The sequence below is a fragment of the Theropithecus gelada genome, chromosome 14 (assembly GCF_003255815.1).
Source record: "Theropithecus gelada isolate Dixy chromosome 14, Tgel_1.0, whole genome shotgun sequence".
NCBI lineage: Eukaryota > Metazoa > Chordata > Mammalia > Primates > Cercopithecidae > Theropithecus > Theropithecus gelada.
In genome coordinates, this window is record NC_037682.1 from 18197829 (window position 1) to 18221168 (window position 23340).

Here is a 23340-nt window from a genome sequence, read left to right on the forward strand (position 1 = left end):
TGTGGATAATATTTATTTGTGTATCTATAGAACAAATATTTACAGATACAAACGGAATCATAGCAAAGTTGCTATAAAACCACCCAGACCTCTCGATGGCCACTTCTGAAAACATCCATGGTCAAGGGCAGGGCCAGGCCTGGCTGTGGAGTGGGCCAGCTGAGTACCTGGGCGTCAGCCAAGGGAAATGCTTGGGGATTATGGCTTCAGCACTCTCCCGGAGCACATTCCTGAGCGCTGACAACTCGGAGCCCTCACCGCCCCCACCTACCCCAACCCTAGTGGGGAAGGAAAGGGGCCTGAGCTGGGGAGAGCAGCCTGGGCTCGCTCTGTGCCTGCTCCAGGAGTCCCTGGCCCCTGTGCTGGCAGGAGCGTCCCTGAGCTGGACCAGGAGGCCTCTCTGGCCTGCGGCTGCTCCCTGCCCAGCAGGCTGCTGTTTGGCAGCCGGAGGTGACATGAGCTGCTGGTGCTGCCAGGGTGTGTTGACCAGGAATGAGCTCCCAGGGCGGGCAGCCCTGAGGAAAGGGTCTTAGGAAGTGCCTCCCAGCTCACTGCTAGAAGCTGAGGGCTGTCAGTGCTGAGTGGGGCTGGGGTACACGAGCACCTGCCTCTCCTTTCTTTGGTTTAGAGGTGGGAAAGGAAGGGCCAGGAAAAGGGAGAGAAGCCGCCCCAGCCTTAGCCCCTAGGCCACCTGGGGACTGGCTGCGTGTGCAGAGGGGGCAGCAGGAGGTGGGCAGCTCCGGAGTTCCCTGCACCCTGGGATCCTTGGGCTGCTCTCACTCCCGGGGTCCCAGCAGGGCAAGGCCTCTGCTTGGGACCAGTGCTGCTGTTCCTCGCTGCTCACTCCGGGAGGTGCAAGATGACAGGGTAGCAAGGAGAGGTAACCACAGCATGGCTGGGGACAGGCGTTACACTGGGCCCCGGACCCAGCACAGGGATCACAGTGTCGGTCTCGCACACACGCCTCTGGCCACATGTGCACATCACACACATCCACGCACATCTCCCTCCTGTCTGGTGGGAGGCTCATTCTCTCTTGCAGGCACTCGCCCTCTCTGCCTCTCACATAGGCAGTCACAGAGTGAATCCGAGCATCTTATTGCTGCAGGGGGCAGGGGCGTCAGGGCATCAGGGAAGGTTAATCCACGAAGATCGAGAACAGCACCATCACCACAATGCCCGCACAGAGCAGAAGCAGCTGCTGCAGGGAGCGCCTGTGGGGAGGGAACGGGGCTCATGGTGGAGGCATGGGCAGGGAGGAGCAGGCAGCGGCCAGGAGCCCCTCCCCCCTGAGCCTCTTAAGGGCCCTGTGAGTGGCAGTCCTCTTCCGCCAACAGGTCACTCACCACGGGTCCTCTTCTTCCAAGAGGTCAGGGAGCACGTTCACCAAGGCGATGTAGAGAAAGCCTCCAGAGGTGAAGGGCAGGACCCAGGCTGCCGTCTCCTCTGCAGCGGGAGAACACCCGACTGGGCACCCAGGGCACCGCGTATTCTCCCTGCCTCCCGGGCCTGGGGACCAGCGGTGAGGCAGCCAAATCCTTTGGCTGGTGACCCTCTACCGATGCCACCCGCCACCACCACCCAGCACGCCCGTACCTACTCCCTTGGGGGACTGGGTACAGATGGCAAAGCCGGCGCCCAGCAGGCCCCCCAGCGCTGTCGAGAGTTGCAGCTTGGCTGCGCTCCATCGGTCAAAGCCAGCCCGGAGCAGGATGGCAAAGTCGCCCACCTGAAGGGAGGTCCGGAGGTTCACCCTGCGCCCCAGCAGGGCCTGATACCCTGAGTGCTCAGGTACAATACACACACTGAGCCCTTCCCCACCCTGCCCCTGGGACTCTCATCCTGAGTATGGCAGAGATGGCAGCTGCAGGCTGCTGGGGTGAGGAGCTCCAGCCCTCACAGCCCAGCCCCAGAGTGCCACACTGGGAAGGCCCACCCCCAAGCCCTCCTGAGCTCCACACTCATGCTGACCATGGGTACTGTGGGGGCCTGGGCCTCTGGGGGCTGCCCTACAAGCGCTCACCTCATGGGGGATCTCGTGCAGGAGGATGGCCATGGTTGTCAGGAGCCCGATCTGCAGGGAGGGGAGCCGTGGCTGCAGGGTCTGTGCTGAGGCCTGGGCACCCCACTTGCCCACTCATTCCACAGAGGTTTACTCTGCTCTGAGCTGGCCCTGGGTGGGCACTGTGTTGGCCACTGGAAATACAGCAGTGACTAAAGGGGACAAGGAACCTGCCTTCACGAAGCTAGCGGTCTAGAGGGGAGAGACAGGACTCACACACTCACAGGCGCTGGGAAGGAAAGGATGGACAGGGTGCCCGGGGGAGCAGGCCCAGGGACCAAATTTAGATGAGGAGGTCAGCAAAGGCCTGGTGGAGGAGTCCACGTAAGTCGAGGCCCCAAGGATGAGTCGTCAGCTGCTCAAAGCGTGGGCGGGAGAACATTCCAGGCAGGGGGAACAGTGTGAGGTGGGAAGGAGCTCGGCCAGCTGCAGAGTAGGCCGCCCCTGGGCCAGAGGCCAGAGGGAGGAGGTGGAGGAAGAAGCATCTAGGAGCAGGCAGGGTCCACGCCTAGCAGCTTGACAGAGGCACCCAACAAGGAGTGCTAGGAACAGGAACAGACCAGGGGCTCAGGATCAGAACGGTAGCGGCCAGGACAGCAGCAGGGAGGATGGGGATGAGGGTCTTAGATGAGGGCGCTGGCAATGGAGGGGCAAGAAGCAGAGACTCCAGACACAGGCAGAGTCCACATGGCTGCCACCAGAATCGCCAGAGCCCTACCAGCCCCAAGCCCCTCACCTTCTTGCTCACAAGGAAGCTGGCAGCCACAGCCAGCCCATGGGTGAAGTTGTCGATGGTGTTGGCCAGCAGGTTGAGGTAGCCGCTGACCTGGGAAGAAGGGAAGGCAGGAGGCAGGGCTGAGTGGGACTGGCCACTCAGGGCTGTACGGCTGCAGGGGCCCTGAGCAGGCCACTCACTTTGATGCTCCGGACCACGGCACCGAGGCCGGGCTCTGCGGCCGGCTGGGCCAGACAGTGGCCTCCATTGAGCGCAGCGGCAGCAGCAGTGGGGTCTTTGTTGGGGGCCTAGGGCCAGGAGAAGGAGGGAGAGGTGACATTAGATGCCCCCCACTCAGCCAGGGCAGACAGAAGGGGAGAGAGAGATGGAAAAAGAGAGACAGGGGGCCGGGCGCAGTGGCTCATGCCTGTAATCCAGCACTTTGAGAGCCCAAGGCAGATGGACCACCTGAGGTCAGGAGTTTGAGACCAGCCTGGCCAACATGGTGAAACCCCACCTCTACTAAAAATACAAAAATTAGCCGGGCGTGGTGGTGCGCGCCTGTAGTCCCAGCTACTCGGTAGGCTGAGGCAGAAGAATCGCTTGAACCTGGGAGGTGAAAGTTGCAGTGAGCCGAGATCATGCCACTGCACTCCAGCCTGGGTGACGGAGCAAGACTCTGTCTCAAAAAAATAATAATAATAATATTTGGGAGGCTGAGGTGGGTGGATCACGAGGTCAGGAGATCGAGCCATCCTGGAAAACATGGTGAAACCCTGTCTCTACTAAAAAGTTAGCTGGGCATGGCGGTGCGCGCCTGTAGTCCCAGCTCCTCGGGAGGCTGAGGCAGGAGAATCGCTTGAACCTGGAAGGCGGAGGTTGCAGTGAGCCGAGATTGCACCACTGGACTTCAGCCTGGGTGACAGAGCGAGACTCCGTCTCAAAAAAAAAAAAAAAAAAGACAGGAGCCCCTCTTTTTTCTAGCTAGAATTCTCTGCTACTCTATCAGCTGGGTGCCCCCAAACTCAACAAACCTTCCCCAACTGCTGTCACCATCAGGCTACCAGAACAAGCTACATCAGGGGCTAATGCTGTCACTCCCAAGGAAGGTGGCCCAGCCTCCCGCAGCTCCCAGGGGAGGGCCAGGAGACCCCTCTTTTCAGGGCTCAACTCAGAACCTGGGCCTCCAGGCCCCAGGCACCACCACAGAACAGAGGCTGATATATCCAGGCCTTTGGGTTTGGGGCCCACCTGGCTGGTCCTCTCCGCCTTGCTGTCCAGGAACATCTTCTCCAACGCCAGGAAGGTCAGGATGCCAGCAATGACCCATAGCCCCAGCTGCTGCTGCTGCTGCAGGCTCTGCCCCTCACCACCTGCAGGGGGCGGCAAGGCCAGGCCAAGCCAGGGCCATAGGAGGGGGCCATTTGGAATGGGATCTCATCCAGGGCACCAGGGCAGTGACAAGGGTGGGTCGGGCAGCTGGGGCCTAGAACTCCCACTAGGGCCAGGGCCCTGAGACCGGGATGATGACCCTCCCTCCCTCCCTCCCAGGCAAGCTCCTGCCAGATACCCAGAATCCCTCTCCTGGTCATCCTGGCCATCCCTGGGCGTGGGCACCAGGCCCCCACTCCTGGCACCGTCCTGCCCCTGGCCTGTGGCCTCACTCACCAGGGCCGGCGCTGCACGTGTAGGCCCAGGCTTCGGGCAGCAGGTGCAGAAACACATTGCCCAAGAGTCCCCCCAGGGCGAAGCTGAGCAGCTGCTTCAGGCGCCAGGCCCCAGCTACAAGGGAGAGATGTGGGATCTGGGGGCCGACCCGCTGGAGCTCCTGGCCTGACCTCCATCCCACTCCACTCACTGGGCTCTTCCTGGGCCTGCAGAAGGCTGGAGATGGGTGGCTGCTCTTCCTGGGCCCCCCACCTCACAGCAGAAACACCACACCCTGCCAAATGCCCATAGGGCCACCACCACATCATGGTGAAGAGCTGACAGGTCCCAGCTCCCAACCCACTAGCTGGTGACCTTGGCAGATGACTTTGGAGACTCAGTTTCTCCATCTGTAAATTGGGTCTTATGGGAATTATTATTTTATCTTTTGTTTTGAGACAGAGTCTCACTCTGTTGCTCAGGCTGGAGTACAGTGGCGTGATCTTGGCTCACTGCAACCTCTGTTCAAGCGATTCTCCTGCCTCAGCCTCCTAAGTAGCTGGGATTACAGGTGTGTGCCACCACATCCGGCTAATTTTTATATTTTTGGTAGAGATGGTGTTTCACCATGTTGGCCAGGCTGGTCTCAAACTCCTGACCTCAGGTGATCTGCCCACCTCAGCCTCCCAAACTGCTGGGATTACAGTCGTGTGCCTTTTATGGGCTCTTATTAAATGACAATATGTATAGCAAGTGCTCAATAAGTGGGAATTTTTCTCAGCTGCTGTCACTCTCAGAAAAGTGGCAGAGATTTGGGGACTTGCAGCATCCAGAGTTGGAAGTCGCCTGCCTGAAAGCCATGTCCAACCCTTTGGCTTGATAGAGAAACTGAGGCCTAGAGGACAGAGGCAGCTGAGTTTGGGGTGGGATCCCAGGGGAAACTGCTATTTCCTGGCTGGGTGACTTTGGGCTGGTCAAAGAACCTCTCTGTGCCTGTGCATCCCCACTTGTAAAATGGAACTAATAATCCAAGTGCTCCCTGCACTGACCTCGCAGGGCTGCTCTGAAGGGTGAGCACAGGCCTGACTGTCGCCCGAGCAGGGTCACAGCCGCCCTCAGCTCAGTGCCTGGCACAGAGCTGCTGCGTAACTATCTGGTAAGTGAATGATTCCTGAGCATCCAGCAGGCAGCACCAGCCTCTGGGATGCTTGTTTCTAACAGATTCCCAGGGCCCTGGTCCATCCCTCTTGGGTGGGGGATAGGCACATGCATTCTTAGCAGCTCCCTAGAGCTCTCCTGCGTGTTTTGTTACGTTATTTATAAACGGGCAGTACATGCTCCTGGTACAAAAGGGTAGTCAGGGCAAAGCTCCCACCCGTGCCTACATCCCCATCTCCTGGACCCCCTCCCCAGGGGCAGGCCCTGCTACCAGGTGCTCATAGCTTCCTGGGGAAGCCAGAACCAGCCACCCCTGGCTAGATGACTCCTGAGAGTACCAAGGGGAGAAGTTCTATTCAATCCTCTCCCTCCATCTCAGACACTCTGTGACCCGGGGTCTCCTAAGAAGAGCAGCAGTGTGCTTCCCACATGCTGGCCGGCCCTGGGCGCCATTGGAGAGCCACCCACCTTCTGAGCGCAGCATGGTCCCCATCTCTAGGGGAATGACGAGCAACGGGAAGACCCCACTGAGCCCCACCATGAGGGAACCCAGGAGGGAGCAGATCCAGGTGTCCAGCCGCTCTCCGCTCAGCAGAGCCCCCCAGGACTCGCTTTCCTTGTTGTCCAGGCGGCAGGCCGTCGCAGTCCCCCGGCTCCGGAGGGCCGGCTGGGAACCCCCAGCCCTTCCCAAGAGCTCCAGGGCAAGGGCGGTGAGGAAGAGGAGCCTTGGGCCCGCCATGCCACAGCCAGGGCAGGGACATCCAGGCATGCCACGTACTGAAAAACACAAAGGCCACCTACATGAGCTGCCAGCCTTGGCCGCACACCTGCTTAGGAAACGTGGCGCCTCCCTCCTCCCTCCAAGGGACCCTGGCATCCACCCTCCTGCTGTCCTTGCCAGAGCGTCTGAGCATCCAAATGCTCGGTGCACAGCAATGGGGCCCTGTGTCTCCACGCGCCACTCCCGATCACCGCGTATTTTTTCCTTCTGAGCAGCTCCAGACTGTGTCAGCACCTCCGCCTGAGGCTAAACTTTCCCTAATGACAGGGTGAGGCGCTGGCTGGCTCTCCTCAGCCACCGGCGGCCCGGCCCAGTCTGGTATCTCTGGCTGCCAGGGGAGGCTCTGCCGCCCGCGACACCCCAGAGACTGAGGCTCCCCTTCTAAGGGCATGGGGTGGATTCAGAGAGACACACGTGGAGAAACTGAGCAGCTGAGCCAGGGCAAGACCATCCACGCTTCTTCCTAGGACATGAGACCAATGTCCCTGGGGCACTGACAGCGACAGGAGGTGGGGCTGATGAAGAAGGAGCCTTTAGCCAGGGGATGCCTCTCCCATGCAGAGAGCAGACTGTAGAGCCCCCGCGGTGAACTCTACACTGCACTTTGAGCTGTCTGACTCTGGGCAAATCTCTGAAGCCCCCTCCCCGTCTGAACCTCAGTGCCCTCATCTGCAGGACAGGGATCAATATCACCTGCCTCAGCTGTGAGAGCGAGGTAAGCCTGAAAGTGCAGGTGGATGTGCATGAGAAGGCGCAGAAGCCTTGCCTGTGCCAGGGAAGGCCTGGAGCTCCCTGTAGCAGGAATGTGCCCAGCCGGCCGATCACAGGATGTGGACGTGAGTCAACCAAGCGAGAAGTTCCATCTGGAAACTCGGGCATGAGGTTTAAATGTGGTCTGCCCTGCCTCAGGCTGGCTGTGACCTTGAGCTAGTGACGTCCCTGCCTCAGTTTCCTCACCTTCTGATGGAGATGGGAGGGGAAGAAAGCAGCTGCCTCTGGGTGGTGGCAGAGATGCCCATCTCTAGGACCTCCAGGCCTTAACTAATCAGGCATACTGATAAAGCCACCGGAGCTCCACTGGGGACCACAGGCAAGACTGGGCCAGGCCGAGGCGGTCACGCAGAGGTGAGGGGACCACCGGTTAGCGGGAGAGAATACACTGAGAGTCCGAGGGGAGAGGAAAGGAGAGAGTGAGAGAGCCAGAGAGAGGCGGGTGGGACGCTGAGGGGACAGCGAGGGAGGGATGGGGCGCGGGGCGCGGAGCGATGAGGGAGAGGAGGCCGAGGTGGGGAAGCCTGACTCCTGGGTCCTGGGAGCCGGCCCAGGTCTGATGAGGACCAGTCAGACGGGGCGAGGGATCGGCCGGGTCCGTCACGCCCGGGACGCGGGCCCCGAGGGTCCGGCGGGCACTCACCGTGCGGCTGCGGCGGCGGCGCTCCGGGCGGCCCCGGCCATCCAGCTGCGGTGCCGCGCCCCGCCCAGGCTCTGCCCCGCCCGGCCGCCCGGCCGCCCGGCCCCCCGGCCCGGGGCCGCCCCCGGCGCGCGGCCACGTCACAAGGGGCCTGTCCGGAACCCGAGGCGCAGCGTGCCGCGGGGCCGGGGGGAGTGGCGGCGGAAGGGCGCTTCCGCCTCGCGGCAGTGGGGGACCCGGGCAGAGGGCGCACTTCCGTTTGGGCCGGGCTGCGGGTCGGAGGGGAGGGCCGGTAGGAAGTGGGAGCGCCACACGCACCGCGCTCAGCCAGGCTGGACAGGGACGGAGGCGGCGGCTCTGCGGGGACCGCGATCGGCCGAGCTGCGGGGCTTGCGGATCTGGCCGCCGCTTCCCGTCCAGGGCCGCAGTCTGCCCACGGCCGCACGGGGGCGCACCCTGCCGCCAGACCACTCCGCCCAGGTCGGGCTGGGAGGACGGCTGTGCGCTCCTGCTCTGAGTCAGCCCCGCCTGGCTCCTCCATGAGCAAGGGAAAGGGGAAGTGCCTGCCGCAGGGAGGGGCCTGGCCCCGGGAACCTCAGAAGAGGGAATTTTATTCTTACTCATCGAATTATTTTTATGCTTTGGTTTTTCGCTGGGAACCTCAGGCCACTGTCTCCAGGGCTTGTAACCCTTTGGGGTCCAATGCATGGTGGCTGGACCCTGCTGATGGGAACTCCAAACCTGGAAGGGGAGGACTCTGTGCTCCCCTCACCTGGAGGAAGCTAGACCTGACCTCTTTGGTTAGACTAGGGCAGCAAACACTGGATGGCAGTTCTTATAACCGCAATTTACTGAGCACCTACTATGTGCTATACACTCGCATTATCTCACTGAATCTTATCCCGTTGTGGTGGGTACTGTTAGCCCAGGGTCACACAGTGGCACAGATGGCAGAGTCAGGATTCAAGCCTGGGTGTCCTGAAGCCAGAGTATGTGATACCACTTCTCACTTCTAGGTCCTGAACAGCAGTGGGAGTCTGGCTTGGCGTTTCCACTTTGTATTCTCTGGAAATCAGACACTGTAGGAGAAGATTCAGGAAGGGGCATGTGAGTACTCTCTTGGGCAGAGATAGCGACCGAGTACAGGTCTCTAAGTCTCTGACCCTCATCAGCCTCCCGTGGCAGCTCCAACCATTTGCTCTGTCACTTTCCCCTCTGCTGGGGCTCTGAGAGCAGACTCAGCTCTCAGGGCTGCCTCTGGTGCCTGTCCCACCTCATGTTGCAGTGTTGACCTTCCTTAGACCGCCAACTTCTCCCTGGTGGCCCAGCTTGTCTTCTGAAGCTTTCCGTCCATCTCATCCCACCGGGCCCATACAACTGCCAGGATGTTCTGTTCCCTCCCTGAGTTCCAAAATGGAATCCCTGGGTTAGTTTCTTGGCAAAGAAAGCTACTCAGGGATCCTGCCCTAGGACTTCTAAAATGCCCCCCTCCCTGTATGCAAAGCACTTCCATCTTATGCAGAGCACTTCACAATATGCAAATGATTTCACAATAACACAGTCAGCATTCCTGCCTCTGGTGGCTGAGGGCTCCTGGCCACCCAAGAAGGGAATGGGCAAGACCCAGCCAGAAACATTACTTGGTGCCAATGCACTAGCCTTTCCTCCCACCCGGCCTGGAATTCCCATCGGATTCCTAAGGCCCAGTGGCTCACATCTGTAATCCCAGCACTTTGGGAGGCCTAGGAAGGAGGATCTTTTGAGCCCAGGAGTTCCGGACCAGCCTGGGTAACAAACTGAGAACCCATCTCTACAAAAAAATTTAAAATTAGCCAGGTGTGGTGGTGCACACCTGCAGCCCCAGCTACTCAGAAGGCTGAGGTGGAAGGATTGCTTGAACCCGGGAGGTCAAGGCTGTGGTGAGCCCTGATCTTGTCAGTGCACTCCAGTGTGGGTAACAGAGTGAGACCCTATCTCAAAAATAAAGAAATAAAAAAAATTTACAAATTAATAAAATGCTGAATTAGATCTGCAGCAGTTTCCAGGTGTATGAGAAAAGTGAGATGCAGAAATATTTAATATGATCCCCTATTTTTATTTTGTAAGAGACTATTTTAAAATAATGACAAAGAGAAACATTGTATATGTATATGTGATTAAAGGTATCAGTATATGTAAGTCTATGTATAATGAATACATAAAAAACATAGATAACACATTAAAGTGATATTATGGATTCTATGGTGGGAAGAACTAATGTAAAAAATGTTAACACTTTAACATAATGCAAACAACACATTGAAAGATGTATATGGCCATATGTGGCCAGGCATGGTGGCCCATGCCAGTAATCCCAGCACTTTGGGAGGCCAAGACGGGCAGATCACCTGATGTTGGGAGTTCAAGACCAGCCTGGCCAACATGGAGAAACCCACTCTACTAAAAATACAAAATTAGCCAGGCGTGGTGGCGCATCCATGTAATCCCAGCTACTTGGGAGGCTGAGGCAGGAGAATCGCTTGAACCTGGGAGATAGAAGTTGCAGTGAGCCGAGATCACGCCATTACACTCCAGCCTGGGCAACAAGAACAAAACTCCGTCTCAAAAAATAAATAAAAGATGTGTATGATCACATGTATGCAATGTGTAAAATTGCATAGCTATATCAAATCTCATCTCAGATATATGAAAATCTCACCATACAAAATCTTTCCCTTTCTCTCTTTTTTTTTTTTTTTTTTTGAGAGAGGGTCTCACTCTGTCACCCAGACTGGAGTGCGGTGGCATGATCTCGGCTCACCACAACCTCCGCCTCCCAGGCTCAAGTAATTCTCTGGTTTCAGCCTCCTAAGTAGCTGGAACTATAGGCACAGGCCACTACTCCCTGGCTAATTTTTGTAGTAGAGATGGGATTTCACCATGTTGGCCAGGCTGGTCTTGAGCTCCTTACCTCAAATGATCCACCCACCTCAGCCTCCCAAAGTGCTGGGATTACAGGTGTGAGCCACCACATCCAGCCTCTCTGTCTTTCTCTCTCTCTCTGTCTCTCTCTGGCCTAGTTCTTGGTGTCTTGGTGATTAAGACAATAAGATTCTTTTGTTTTGTTTAGAAAGACGATAAAGGGAACAGAAGAGAAAATTCAAAAGTGAATATAACAATTTTTTTTTTTTTTTTTTTTGAGACGGAGTCTCGCTCTGTTGCCCAGGCTGGAGTGCAGGGGCGCGATCTCGGCTCACTGCAAGCTCCGCCTCCCAGGTTCATGCCATTCTCCTGCCTCAGCCTCCAGAGTAGCTGGGACTACAGGCACCCGCCACCACGCCCGGCTAATTTTTTGTGTTTTTAGTAGAGACGGGGTTTCACCGTGTTAGCCAGGATGGTCTCGATCTCCTGACCTCATGATCCGCCCGCCTTGGCCTCCCAAAGTGCTGGGATTACAGACGTGAGCCACCGCACCCGGCCTGTTTTTTTGTTTTTGGGATGGAGTCTCGCTGTGTTGCAGTGCGATCTCGGCTCACTGCAACCTCCGCCTCCCAGGTTAACGTGATTCTCATGCCTCAGTCCCCCGATTACCGGCACCCACCACCATGCCCGGCTAATTTTTGTATTTTTGGTAGAGACGGGGTTTCACCATGTTGGCCAGGCTGGTTTCGAATGACCTCAGGTGATCTGCCGCCTCGACTTCCCAAAGTGCTGGGATTACAGGTGTGAGCCACCATGCCCACGCAGCCACAAATGAGTGTTTTCGGACACATTTATCAGTTGGTTTGGAGGCCATAGGATTTTCCTGGGTTGAAGTGCTGGACAGACAAACTTCAGCAGAGCTGGATGGGCCTGGGTCCTGCGTGGCTCTAAGTGGCTGAGAGGTGTCTGGGATCGGGAAGCCACAGATCCATTTCTCTGACTTCACTTCAATGCCCAGAATCTGTCTCTGGCCCCTGCAAGACTGGCTGACCTGGCAATGGCCAATGCTTTGACATCCTTCCCTCCACTCTGGCAGTCAAGGGCTAGAGACGGGCTGGGGATGGATGCTTCCAAAGTGTGATCTCTAGTGAGAAATCCGGACTTCTCCTTGTCACAGGGCTTCCTCCCGTGGGGGTCAGCAGGCAGGTGGCAGTCTCTTATTGAAAGGCATCTGGGGCTCAGGATGGTGAGCACATTACCCAGGGTCACAGCTAGAAAGAGGCACAGCAGCTCCCCCAGGGCCACAGGCTCAGCTTCTCCAAAGGAGGCCTGCCCCTCTGAAACCCCTGACCCCAGTCCTTTCTCAAGTCGTTCTTTCCAGGGCGGCCTTAGCTTCCTCATGAGTTCCTGGGGTATTTTCTCCACTGAATCCTAAGCCCTGGCTGGGCGATGTTCCAGTGACTTCACAGGGCCTCTCCTCCCTTCCTCCGCCACCAGCAGCTCCACCATGAACAGCTGAGTTCCACTACTGTCTGTCCAGCCTCTCCACTGTGGCAAGTTCTGTCACCCCCACCCCACCCTCGGCAGGCCTGGAATGTCCTTCGCCTTTTGCCATCTCAGTCGATTGAAACCTAGCCTGTTGATAAGGCCTTCTCCTCCCTGCAACCTTCCTGACCTGTCCATCCTGAAGGCCCTGGGTGTTGGTGTGTCTTTGGAGCCCTTAGCCTTGTCCCTTGGATACACAGGCCTCTTTCCCTGCCAGGTGTGGGCTGCTAGAAAAAACAAGCTTTTGCCTCTACTCTTAATAAAAGCCTGTCCAAATCAATTTCATGTCTCCCCCTCCCCTTCTCTTGTCTCAGGTGCACAAATTGGGGTAAAATCCCTGTGCGTTCTGCACTGTCCTTTTGGTCCCTGCAAGGCTGTTTAATTTTTGTGTTGATTTACGTATTTCCTTACCTGTCCCCTATCCCATCTCCCTGTCTCCTTCTTCAGGGAAACCTGAATTTTGTGATGATCGCTCTTTTTCTTTCCTTTTCCTTTTCCTTCCTTCTTTTCTTTTCTTTTCTTTTCTTTCTTTTCTCTTTTTCTTTCCTTTCTCAGATTCTAGCTCTGTCACCCAGGCTGGAGAGCAGTGGCGCAATCTCGGCTCACTGCAACCTCCGCCTCCCAGGTTCAAGCGATTCTGCTGCCTCAGCCTCCTGAGTAGCTGGGACTACAGGCACCTGCCACCATGCCCGGCTAATTTTTGTATTTTTAGTAGAGACAGGGTTTCACCATGTTGGCAAGGCTGGTCTTGAACTCCTGACCTCAAGTGATCCGCCGGTCTCAGCCTCCGAAAGTGCTGGGATTACAGGTGTGAGCCACCAAGCCTGGCCTCTTTCTTTCTTTTTTTAAAATTAGAGATGGGGTCTCTCTGTGTTGCCCAGGCTGGTCTCAAGCTCCTGGGCTCACATGATCCTCTCGCCCCAGTCTCCCAAGAAGCTAGGACCACAGGCGCACACCATCACGCCTGACTCTTGCTTTTATTTTTTTGATAAAGCTTTTTCTGACATACATATGCATACCTAGACAATATTCCATTTGAGTTAAAAAAAAAAAAGCTGTTTTAAGGTTTTACATTATTTAGTGATTTTAACAATTGTTTTCCTGTAGGTTCTGCATAATTATTACCAAGTTTACTTCTAGATATTTTATATTTTTGTGGAGATATATATGTATATATATATATTTTTTTCTTTTTCTTTTTTGTTTTTTGCGACAGAGTCTCGCTCCGTTGTCCATGCTGGAGTATAGTACAATCTCCGCTGACCACAACCTCAGCCTTCTGGGCTCAAGTGATCCCTCCACTTCAGCCTCCCAAGTAGCTGGGACCACAGGCACTTGCTTGGCTTTTTTTTTTTTTTTTTTTGGCATTTTTTGTAGAGATGGGGTTTTGCCATGTTGCCCAGGCTAGTCTTGAACTCCTGGCCTCCCAAAGTGCTAGGAATACAGGCTTGGGCTACCATGCCCAGCCTAGACTCTTTTATGTGGGTAATCATATCATCTCCTAATAACAAAAGTATTAGAAAGAGGGAAGGAACATTGTTATTTGTAAAGATGTGGCTTGGCTTGGTTTTGAACTTCATGAGAAGGGTAAGGACAGCTGTCCTTTGGCATCCTGGCGGGGATTGAGGGGAGTTGGTTCCAAGACCCCCTAAGAATCCAAAATCCACAGATGCTCAGTCCCTGATATAAAACGGTGTGGTATTAAATATCTGCATATTTAGCCTACCACATCCTCCCATATACTTTAAATCATCTCTAGATTGCTGAAAACAATGTAAATGCTATGTTAATCGTTGTTACACGGTATTGTTTCGGGAATAATGACAAGAAAAAAGTCGTATATGTTTAGTACAGACTCAACCATCTATTTTTTCCCCAAAATATTTTCCATCTGAGATTGGTTGAATCCATGGATGTGGAACCCAGGGATACAGAGGGCCGCCTGTATCCATCTCCTGGGACTGACTTTTTCCACTCAATACCATGGTGCAAAGATTCCTTCATGATATTGGTGAACCCGTGGGTCACCTACTTGCACTGCTGAATGATCTCTACCCTGCGAATGTGTCTACTGTAATTTATCCATTCTCTTATCAATGGGCCCTGTGGTTATTTCAGGATTTTTTTGCTATTAGGGACAATGCAGCTGTGAATATTTTTGTCCCTGTCTCTTGGCACACATGCCAGAGAACTTATCTTGATTTGTTGCCTGGGGGGATGTGTGGGTGACAGCCTCTGTACCTCCACTTCATGAGATAAGGCCAGATTGCTCTCCCTGGGGGGCTATTTGGAGCTGCACCCTGACTAGCCACATGCAGGAGGGTCTGCTGCTCCCCTCCTTGCCAGCTCTGGCTGAAGGACAGTTCCCTTCTGCCCTTCAGATGGTGTAAATAGCATCTCATTGTGGTCTGAATTTGCATCGCCCTCATCAGCAGTGAGGTTGAGCCTCCCTTAGATGGTATTTGAACAAATTCGTTTCCTCTGCCCTAACATGCCTGCGCTCCGTGTGTGTTATCTATTTTTTATATTGGATTGCTTGATTTTCTTCTTCCTTGATTTGCAAGAGTTCCTTATGTATTTTTGAGGCTGTCCCCCGCTGCACTCCGCAGACATCTCCAGTTGTGGCTTGCTTTTCACTTTCTCTAAGGTGTCTCCGCTTCTCTCTTCCCCCCCACACCTGTGCCAGGGAGGCCACTTAGCATTCCTAGTGTGGGGGGAGGTCGTGTGCCTCTCAGAACCCTGTTTAAACTGACCCCACTGTTTCTCTTGTCCCTGGCGCCTTAAGGGACCCCTTTCCTCTTCCTTCTCAGGCCCCCTCCCATTTTTGGCGAACACAACTTAGTTTGGGGAGCTCCTATTGGGTTGGGGGAGAGCATCCCGGGGCAACTCGGGCCTCACTGCAATGGTGCCCTCCCACCTCGGTTATTTATCACTTCCGGCTGCCCACCTGGGGGGCTGGGCCTCCTCTCCGCTCCACTGGGCCGCAGCCGGGCAGCTCCGGGCGCTCCCCTGGGGGCGGGCGGCGCGGGGGAGGGGCCCTCGGGGGGCGGGGCCGGGGGCCGGGCCTGCGGCGGGGGCTGGGGTTGGGGGGACGGAAGCTGCCGGAGCAGATAAGGGCCGAGGTCGGCCCTGCGGTGAGACAGTGCGGGACACCGCCTCCGCCCCTGGTGTCCCCAGAGCGCCCCCGCACCCTGGAGTTCCCCCTCCTGCTACCCAGGCTGGGCATCCCGGGAGGAGACCCCAGGGAGCAATGGGGGATGAGGCTCCAGCCTGCTCACTCCGCCTCAGTGACGAGAGGCAGCGGGGCTCCACGCCTCAGTTATCTCAGCTGGAAAATGGGGGTAGGAGCTCGGTTTTCCCCACAGGGCTGTTGGGGATGCACCAACTGCAGGCTTGTGAAGGTCTCTGTGGGTTGGGCGAGTTTTGAACAGAGGGTCCCCTGAACGTCGCATCGCATCATTCATCCCTATTGTATAGATGGCAAAGTGGGGCGTTTCACCCAAAGCCCCAGAGCCAGCATGCAAAAAGCAAGTGGGAGGGGGCTGGAACGCTTTCCACCGCCGCACCCTAGGGACAGATCTAGGTTCCGTGGAGCCTGAAGCTTAAAACCATTTGGGAGGCACTCTTTAAGGAAAAGATTACAAAGTCACAAATACAAAATTGCTGAGGCTGGGCGCAGTGGCTCACGCCTGTAATCCCAGCACTTTGGGAAGCCAAGGCGGGCGGATCACTTGACATCAGGAGTTCGAGACCAGCCTGGCCAATATGGTGAAACCCTGTCTCTACTAAAATACAAACATTAGCTGGGCGTGATGGCGGGTGCCTGTAATCCCAGCTACTCCGGAGACTGAGGCAGGAGAATCGCTTGAACCCAGGAGGCAGAGGTTGCAGTGAGCCGAGACGATTGCGCCACTACACTCCAGTCTGAGTGACAGAGCAAAACTCTGTCTCAAAACAAGAAACAGAAAACAAAAACAAAACAAAACAAAACAGCCGTTCGCGGTGGCTCACACCTGTAATCCCAACACTTTGGGAGGCCAAAGTGGGTGGATCACCTGAGGTCAGGAGTTCAAGACCAGCCTGGCCAACGTGGTGAAACCCTGTCTGTACTAAAAATACGAAAAATACAATGAAATAAAAAAAAATTAGCTGGGCATGGTGGAGTCCTCCTGTAGTCCCAGCTACTCGGGAGGCTGAGGCAGCAAAATCACTTGAAATCGGGAGGCGGGAGGTTGCAGTGAGCCAAGATCGCGTCACTGCATTCCAACCTGGGCAACAGAGTGAGACTTCATCTAAAAAAAAAACAAAAAAAAAAAAAACCACCAAAAAACAAAAATAAAATTGCCAAGGCCCCTTCCAGGGCCTCGGAAGGAGCTGAGCCAATGAGGAAGCTCGAGTGCAACTTTCTTAGCGTCCCAGCCCCACCATGCAGGTGCCCTGGAAGGGGTTATACCCCTCTCCCAAGAAAGTCAGACACCAACAAGGTTAGAGGGCAGGGTGACCCAAGGCAACATGGCAGGGAGGTGCCGCTGCAGCTGGTCCCCAACTCTTTGAATGCCCAGGCAGCAGTCCCTCAGCCCAACCAAGAGCAAGGGCAGTTGGGTATTTGGGGAATGCAGCCTCAACCAGGCAGGGTCAAGCCCTCCAGTCCCATCCAGTCATGGTTCAACTTGCCACCCAGGGCCCGACCCTGCGGGATAGGAAGGTACAGAACTCCTAGGAGAAAAGGAAGGAGGAGATCTCGGGTATACGTAAGTGCATGGGACTTGGAGTTAGACAAGATTAGGGTTCAATCCCCTGCAAGGCTGTGTTGGGTTTCCTCGTCTGTGAAATGGGAGTAATAATCATACCTACCGGACCAAGCCGGTGCGTGAAGGAGGGCTGGGCTCATGGCTGTTAGAAACACATTTCCGCCGGGCGCGGTGGCTCACGCCTGTAATCCCAGCTCTCAGGGAGGCAGAGGCGGGAGGATAGTTTGAGCCCAGGAGTTCAAGACCTCCCTGGGTAATATAGCGAGACCCCATTCTCCACAAAAAGAAAAAAAAAAAAAAAAAGAAACACATTTCCCTCCTGTGAGATCTCCAGGCCAAGAGACGCATTTTCTCCCATTTTCATGTTGTCACCCAGCGGGTGGTCTCTCCATTGCAGAGCTGAGATTTAAATGTGGGAATGTCTGGTGCAGATGCACTCAGTTCTCACCACCAGGAATGATGCCTCTTTGGGCCTGTCTCCCAGGGAGTTAAATCTCACTGTTACGTGTTCGTGCCCAGGACTGAGAGCCAAGGGGAGCCTGGCTCGTTCCCTTTCTGGATTTTACCATTTCTCTGCTCCTATGGGAACCAGAGGCTGGAATTTTTTCAACTCTTATATCCTCCAGCCTGGACCAGGAGAAGCAGGACAACTGAAGATAGGGACAGGGGTAGGAGAGCTGGGAAGAGGTGGTGGCGATGCGCCTGGAGGCAGCAGTGAGAATCTAAAAGGCTTGAAGTCTTTTTCCAAAGAGATGCTGCTTTGCCTCAGGGTTTGCCTGGGCTTTCCACTGGATGGGCACACGGGAAAACTGAGTTCTCATCGCAGCGCTGCCCCTTTTTTTTTTACTTTTTTTTTTTTTTTTTTTGAGATGGAGTCTTGCTCTGTCACCCTGTCACCCAGGCTGGAATGCAATAGCACGATATCGGCTAACTGCAACCTCTGCCTCCTGGGTTCAAGCTATTCTTGTGCCTCAGCCTCCTGCCTCAACCTCTTGAGTAGCTGGGATTACAGGCACTTGCCACCATGCCTGGCTAATTTTTTTAATTTTTAGTAGAGATGGGGTATCACCATGTTGGCCAGGGTGGTCTCGAACTCCTGACCTCAGGTGATCCACTTGCCTTGGCCTCCCAAAGTGCTGGGATTACAGGTGTGAGCCATTGCGCCCGGCCAGCCATGCCCCTTTCTAGCCAGCTGAGCTTGCACCTGTCAGTCCACCCCGATCCTCCGTTTCCTTATCTGTGAAATGGGGATGAGAACACCTGCAGCGTCAAGGATTACAAGATGCTGTGTATGTGGAGTGCCTGGTGAATACCTCTAGTTATTAAGGCAGTCTTGGGGCGGGGGCGGGGATGTCATGTAAGGGGCATGAAGTGTGAGCAGAAGTGGGGAGTCCTCCCAGGGTAGGAGTGGAGGCCTCTAAGGCTTCTGTCCCAGAGAGGGAGCCCCTTGAGGGTGGGGCTGGGAGCCTCAGCGGCAGCACTCCCCCGGGTCAGGAAGGGCCAGAGGGAGGCCAGGGAGGGGCCCTGGGGGTTCTCAGAGAAGAGTAGGGAGCTGGAGTGTTCACCCCAACTCAGGCAGGCGAGAGGGAGGCGACAAGAGGGTGGCCACAGTATGTTGCCGGCCAAACAATTACTCCAAGGCCCCACTCCACAGCCTCATTTGTTCCTCATTGCAAACTTCTGAGCTAGGCGTTTCTCCATTTGTTTATTTACTTATTTTGGTTTTGTTTTTGTTTTTTTTGAGACGGAGTCTCACTCTGTCACCCAGGTTGGAGTGCAATGGCATGGACTCGGCTCAGAGCAACCTCCGCCTCCCGGGTTCAAGCTATTCTCCTGCCTCAGCCTCTCAAGTAGCTGAGACTACAGGCGCGTGCCACCACACCCTGGCTAATTTTTGTATTTTTAGTAGAGACGAGGTTTCACCATGTTGGCCAGGCTGGTCTCGAATTCCTGACCCCGTGATCCGCCTGCCTTGGCCTCCCAAAGTGCTGGGATTATAGGCGTGATCCACCGCGCCCAGCCTTTTTTTTTTCTGAGAGGGAATCTCACTCTGTCTCCCAGGCTGGGGTGCAGTGGCACAATCTCGGCTCACTGCAACGTCCGCCTCCCAGATTCAAACAATTCTCCTGCCTCACCCTCCCGAATAGCTGAGTAGCTGGGATTATAGGCATGCGGCACCGCACCTGGCTAATTTTTGTATTTTTAGCAGAGACAGGGGTTTCACCATGTTGAGCAGGCTGGTCTCGAACTCCTCGCCTCAGGGGATCCACCTGCCTCGGCCTCCCAAAGTGCTGGGATTACAGGTGTGAGCCACTGTGCCCAGCCTGAAATTCCTTATTTTATCTTTAAAAAATCATATAAGTTTGCATCCTTATCTTTAATGTGTGGGGATTTCCCTCCCCTTTCTTAAAAACATCTTCCCCTCTCAGTATTCTACCTGAGTGGATGTTCCAAGAAGATACACCCGGGTTATGTCCCAAGGCTGTGGACATCTCATGCCCCACGGTGACCTCTAGGCCCTTCAAGCCCCAGGCCCCAGGCCACCTGGTCTGGCTGGGGAGAAGTTCAGGGATGGTTGAGGTTGATGGTTGAGGGCCTGCCAGCTGTCACGGCCTGGGGCTGGCCCCATCTCTGCTCTGAACTCTGCTGCCTCTCCCTCTCGTCTTGGCTCCCAGACGTTTGTCCATGCAGCTCCAACTGTCCCACTAGGAGTTCTCAGGACACCTCACCCCACCCTTTGTCCACTGAGGGTCCTTGTTTCAGAGGGGGCACTGCCTGTCTTCTGTCTTCATCCTTCTCTGCTGGGCAGCCTGACTACATGACCCAGGGCTTTCTGTGCCAATTAAGAGGAAACTGAGGCCAAGTGGAGAGGTGCCAGCCCGGGGAGCGCAGTGAGGAGGGCTGTTGGGTGTCCAGGGGCGGGTGTCTCTGAGTAGATGGGGGTACCTAGGCCTGAAGAGAGATCTGGGCACTGGCCAGGGAGGCAGGAGGAAGGAGGGAAGGCCGCGGGGCACCCGGGGGCTGCTGCCTGGCAGGTCCCCGTGCCCAGGCAAGGGAAGTTTCTTATTTCTCCTGCTCCGACTTCCCCCTTTGATTTATTATAGCCATGAAATGCTCTGCTCTCTTCTCTTTTCCTTGCTGTCCCCGGGGCTGGAGGAGCACGGGCCTCCCCGGGAGCGGGCCTCGGCCTCCCTGGACTCCCGTCTCCTTCCGAGGCCTGGGCCTGGGGAACCAGAAGCAAGAGGTGAGTGAGGGCCGGCAGGGTGGGAGGAGGAGGGCCCAAGCCTCCCCAAGGCAAGGTGGGGCAGGACCCCCAGGGACCAGCACGGTCCTTGTTGAGAGGGGCTGGGGCCCGGCGGAGGGTGTGGCAGGTGTGGACCTGGCAGCAGGCGGCTCCCAGGGGTCTGGGGGGATGGCGGGCTCTGGGCCAACGGCCTCAGTGAGGACTGCCAGGGTGTGAAGGTTGGGCACAGAGTTCCTGGACACCAAACACTAGGTCAGAGAAATGGTTCTCTGTGACCCCTGACCCCACATTCTGATTTAAGGGTGGCCAAAGTAGGCCTGGCCCTGGCTGGCCTGGGGATTGGGCTGAGAGCCCAGAAGAAGGCTGAGGCCCGAGGCCTGGGGGACTCCGGGCTCCTCCAGGCCGCGGCTGGACATTCCCCTGAGGCCTGGCCCAGGCTGGTGAGGGCCGGAGGCTGTGTCCGGCTCCTCGGCAGGCCTGGTGGCCGGAGCGTTTCTCCTGGCCGCTGTGCGGTGCCTGTGGTAATGGGCTGTTGGCGTTTTGCAATGGGCCGGGGGTGGGGAGGCAGCGCACACATGCTTCCTGTGGTGACTGGGCGCTTCCTGTTTTCTCAGGCGCCGGCCTTGCTGCTGCCGATGTGGAAACAGGGGCAGCTGCAGCCCGGGCGGCTCCAGGCTGGGCGCCCCGACCCTGCCCAGAGGGGCCTACGTGGGCCCAGCACCCCCAGGCCCCAGACCCGGGCAGTGGTGGCCTGAGTTTCCCCCACAGCAGGCCACCATCCCTCCCTTCCCTAACAGCTTCCGCCAAGAGGAAGGGGCCAAGCAGGTGGTCCCGGAGGTCAGAAGTCCAGGGGTGAGAGCGCTAGGTAGGGAGTCAGGGCACGTGGCTCTGCTCTCAGCTCTGCACTTGCCAGGTGCTACCGCCATCTCTCCCTCTCTAGGCCCACCTTCCTCTTTCCTGCAGTACCTCAGCATCCATGGTCTAAAACCCCTCGCCTATTCCCACCCCGGTTCTGACATTCGTTGGGCTTTGCATCCCAAGAGCCAAAGCTTTGGGGACAGCACGAGGCTGGGGCTTTGGAGGTAGAACTTGGTGTAGATCTTGGCAGAGAGGGGAACAGGCAAGGCCAGTGGGGGTTCCACACTGGAGCAAAGCTTGGAGTTGGGAGGAGCAGGCCCACGTTTGGCAGACAGGGTGCTGATGGAATCAGGGGCGGCAGAGGCCACACTGATCTGGGAGGAATAGGCTTTTAGGAGGCTTTATTCCTGCAAACCTTGGGAAAGGGCCTGACACCGCCTAGCACGCTTCCTCACAAAGACGACGCGGTGATTTGCAGGGTGGGGCAGGGCCAGCCCTTCCCAGCTGCCGAGGAGGTGGGTGCTGGTGTGGGGTGACGTGGGCGCCTCAGCAAAGACCCATGCTTCTCCCACTTGCCAGCCTGCCTGGGGTCGGGCCTTCGGTGCCCGAACTGCCCTTTCTCCGAATCTGTCGTGTTTTGGTTTTAAGCTGATATTGCAAGAAGGGGAGGGGAGATGACTTTGCTTCTGGTCGAGTTTGCTGACAGCATCTGACCTCGGGAGGAAGAGGCTCTTTTCGAGAAGGCCGAGCCCTGTGCCCCCTGGGAGTGGCCAATTCACTGGCTGGGCTCAACCATCCCTTTGGTCCAGGAGGTTCAAGACGCCGGCTCCACAAGAAGCTCCCCTAAAACCCAAGTCCCGCCCATCACATCACAGTCCCAGCCAAAGAGGCCTTGGAGAACTCAAGACCCCTTGGCTCAGCCTGCGGGGCCGTCAGGGCAGCCTGGCCCTCACTGTCCTGTTGCCTGCCTTGGTGTTTTGGGCCAGCTTGAGTGCTGAGTTGGCGGCTCAGCAGCTGCTCTGGCCACGGAGGCCCAGTTATAAATAAGCCAGGGTGGCCGAGTCATCATGTTCCGAAGCTCCCCCAGCCCAGCTGCATTACCTCAGTGACCACAGGTTGGGACTGCCCAGAACTGGGCCCCCAGAACCCACCCACCCAGGCAAAGGCTGACCGGGCTGTGGGCCTCCTGGGGTCCCCAAATCCAGGGCTTGAGCATCTGTAGCTCCTGAGACCTGGGCTTCCCTGGACACAGGCCGCAGAAGGGACAGGCCCATCCCACCCCACGGAGCCGACAGCTATTTACAAACCGAAACCGGGAGAAGCGAAGTGGCTGCGGCCAAAGTGGCTCCAGGTCCCCAGCCCCCACCCCCACTCCATCCCCAGCAGCCCATCCCCCTCTCCCCTTGGCTTCCTCTTTCCTTCCCCGCACAGCTCCCCCACCTCCCACTGCCTGGCCAGCCCACTCTGGATGACCTGCAAGCACCCTATGGTGACCCCAACCCCACCTCTGCCGAGCCCCTCTCCTCTCCACCCCAGGACCCCATCAGTCTGAGCTCTTGGGAGCAAGCCCCCTCCCACGAGGCGCAGCCCACCCTGCACTACACAAAGCCCATTCCCACAGTTCTCAGTTCCCCTTCATGCTTGGAAACACTCCAACCCCGATGGTCGCCTCCATGCCGCCGGTCCCTGCCTGAGGGCAGCTTCTCAGGATGCCCTTGACCTTCAAGCAGACATGAGAGGGCCCAGAAATCTGGGGTGCTGTGGTGGAGCTGCAGCAGCTGAGGCCTTCAGGGGGCACGTTTCTGGACAGGAAGCCCTGGCCATCATTCTCAGTCATCCAAGTTGGGTTTTGGCCCCCTTGTCAGGCTGGCGCAGGTCATAGGCCTTCACCAGGCACAGAGGAGCTGGGACAGATGGATGCTGGGCCTGAGCCTAACACTGCTTAGGAGCTGGCTGGTGGGATGGTACTGCCACAGCCCCCAGGGAGAGACCAGACTACACAATAGCCACTGCAGCTAACGGGCAGTCTCCCTCACATCGGTACAGAGGTTTACAGTTATACCCGTTAGTTTATTCTGCCCTCAGAACAAGCCTATTCCATTTTCTCCATCATGAAGTGGAAATTAAGGGCAAGACACAGTAGCTCATTCTTGTATTCCCAGCATTTTGAGAGGTCAAGGCAGGAGGATCACTTGAGCCCAGGAGTTGGAAGTCAGCCTGGGCCACAGAGTGAGACCCCGACTCTACAGAAAAAAAAAAAAATTAGT

The 23340-nt window shown here is 56.4% G+C and overlaps 1 protein-coding gene across 4 annotated transcripts; it reads right to left on the minus strand.

Moving 5' to 3' along the window:
* On the minus strand, positions 1–7945 carry SLC39A13 (solute carrier family 39 member 13). Of its 4 annotated transcripts, none has more exons than XM_025355410.1 (10): positions 7778–7945; positions 6051–6379; positions 4446–4559; positions 4029–4150; positions 2978–3085; positions 2799–2888; positions 2024–2074; positions 1597–1729; positions 1347–1446; positions 1–1214 (listed from the first exon to the last, which is right to left on the minus strand). In XM_025355410.1, the coding sequence occupies exons 1-10, from the start codon at positions 7816–7818 to the stop codon at positions 1139–1141; spliced, it is 1164 nt and encodes a 387-aa protein (XP_025211195.1). In that variant the 5' UTR covers positions 7819–7945; the 3' UTR covers positions 1–1138. The 4 variants fall into 4 exon arrangements, with proteins under 4 accessions (XP_025211195.1, XP_025211196.1, XP_025211198.1 ...); XM_025355411.1 differs by having other exon boundaries at positions 1347–1467; positions 6051–6359; positions 7778–7939; XM_025355413.1 differs by having other exon boundaries at positions 1601–1729; positions 6051–6359; positions 7778–7935.
* Between the last annotated feature and the right edge of the window lie 15395 nt (positions 7946–23340).

What these genes read in the sequence shown, in the direction of transcription:
- SLC39A13 (XM_025355410.1), bottom strand. Translation starts at nt 7,818, where the DNA reads ATGGCCGGGGCCGCCCGGAGCGCCGCCGCCGCAGCCGCACG. An exon ending in TGCACGAGATCCCCCATGAG is followed by an intron (nt 1,730 to 2,023) that starts GTGAGCGCTTGT and finishes ACCTCCCTTCAG; the next exon opens with GTGGGCGACTTTGCCATCCT. An exon ending in CCAGTCCCCCAAGGGAGTAG is followed by an intron (nt 1,447 to 1,596) that starts GTACGGGCGTGC and finishes CTCCCGCTGCAG; the next exon opens with AGGAGACGGCAGCCTGGGTC.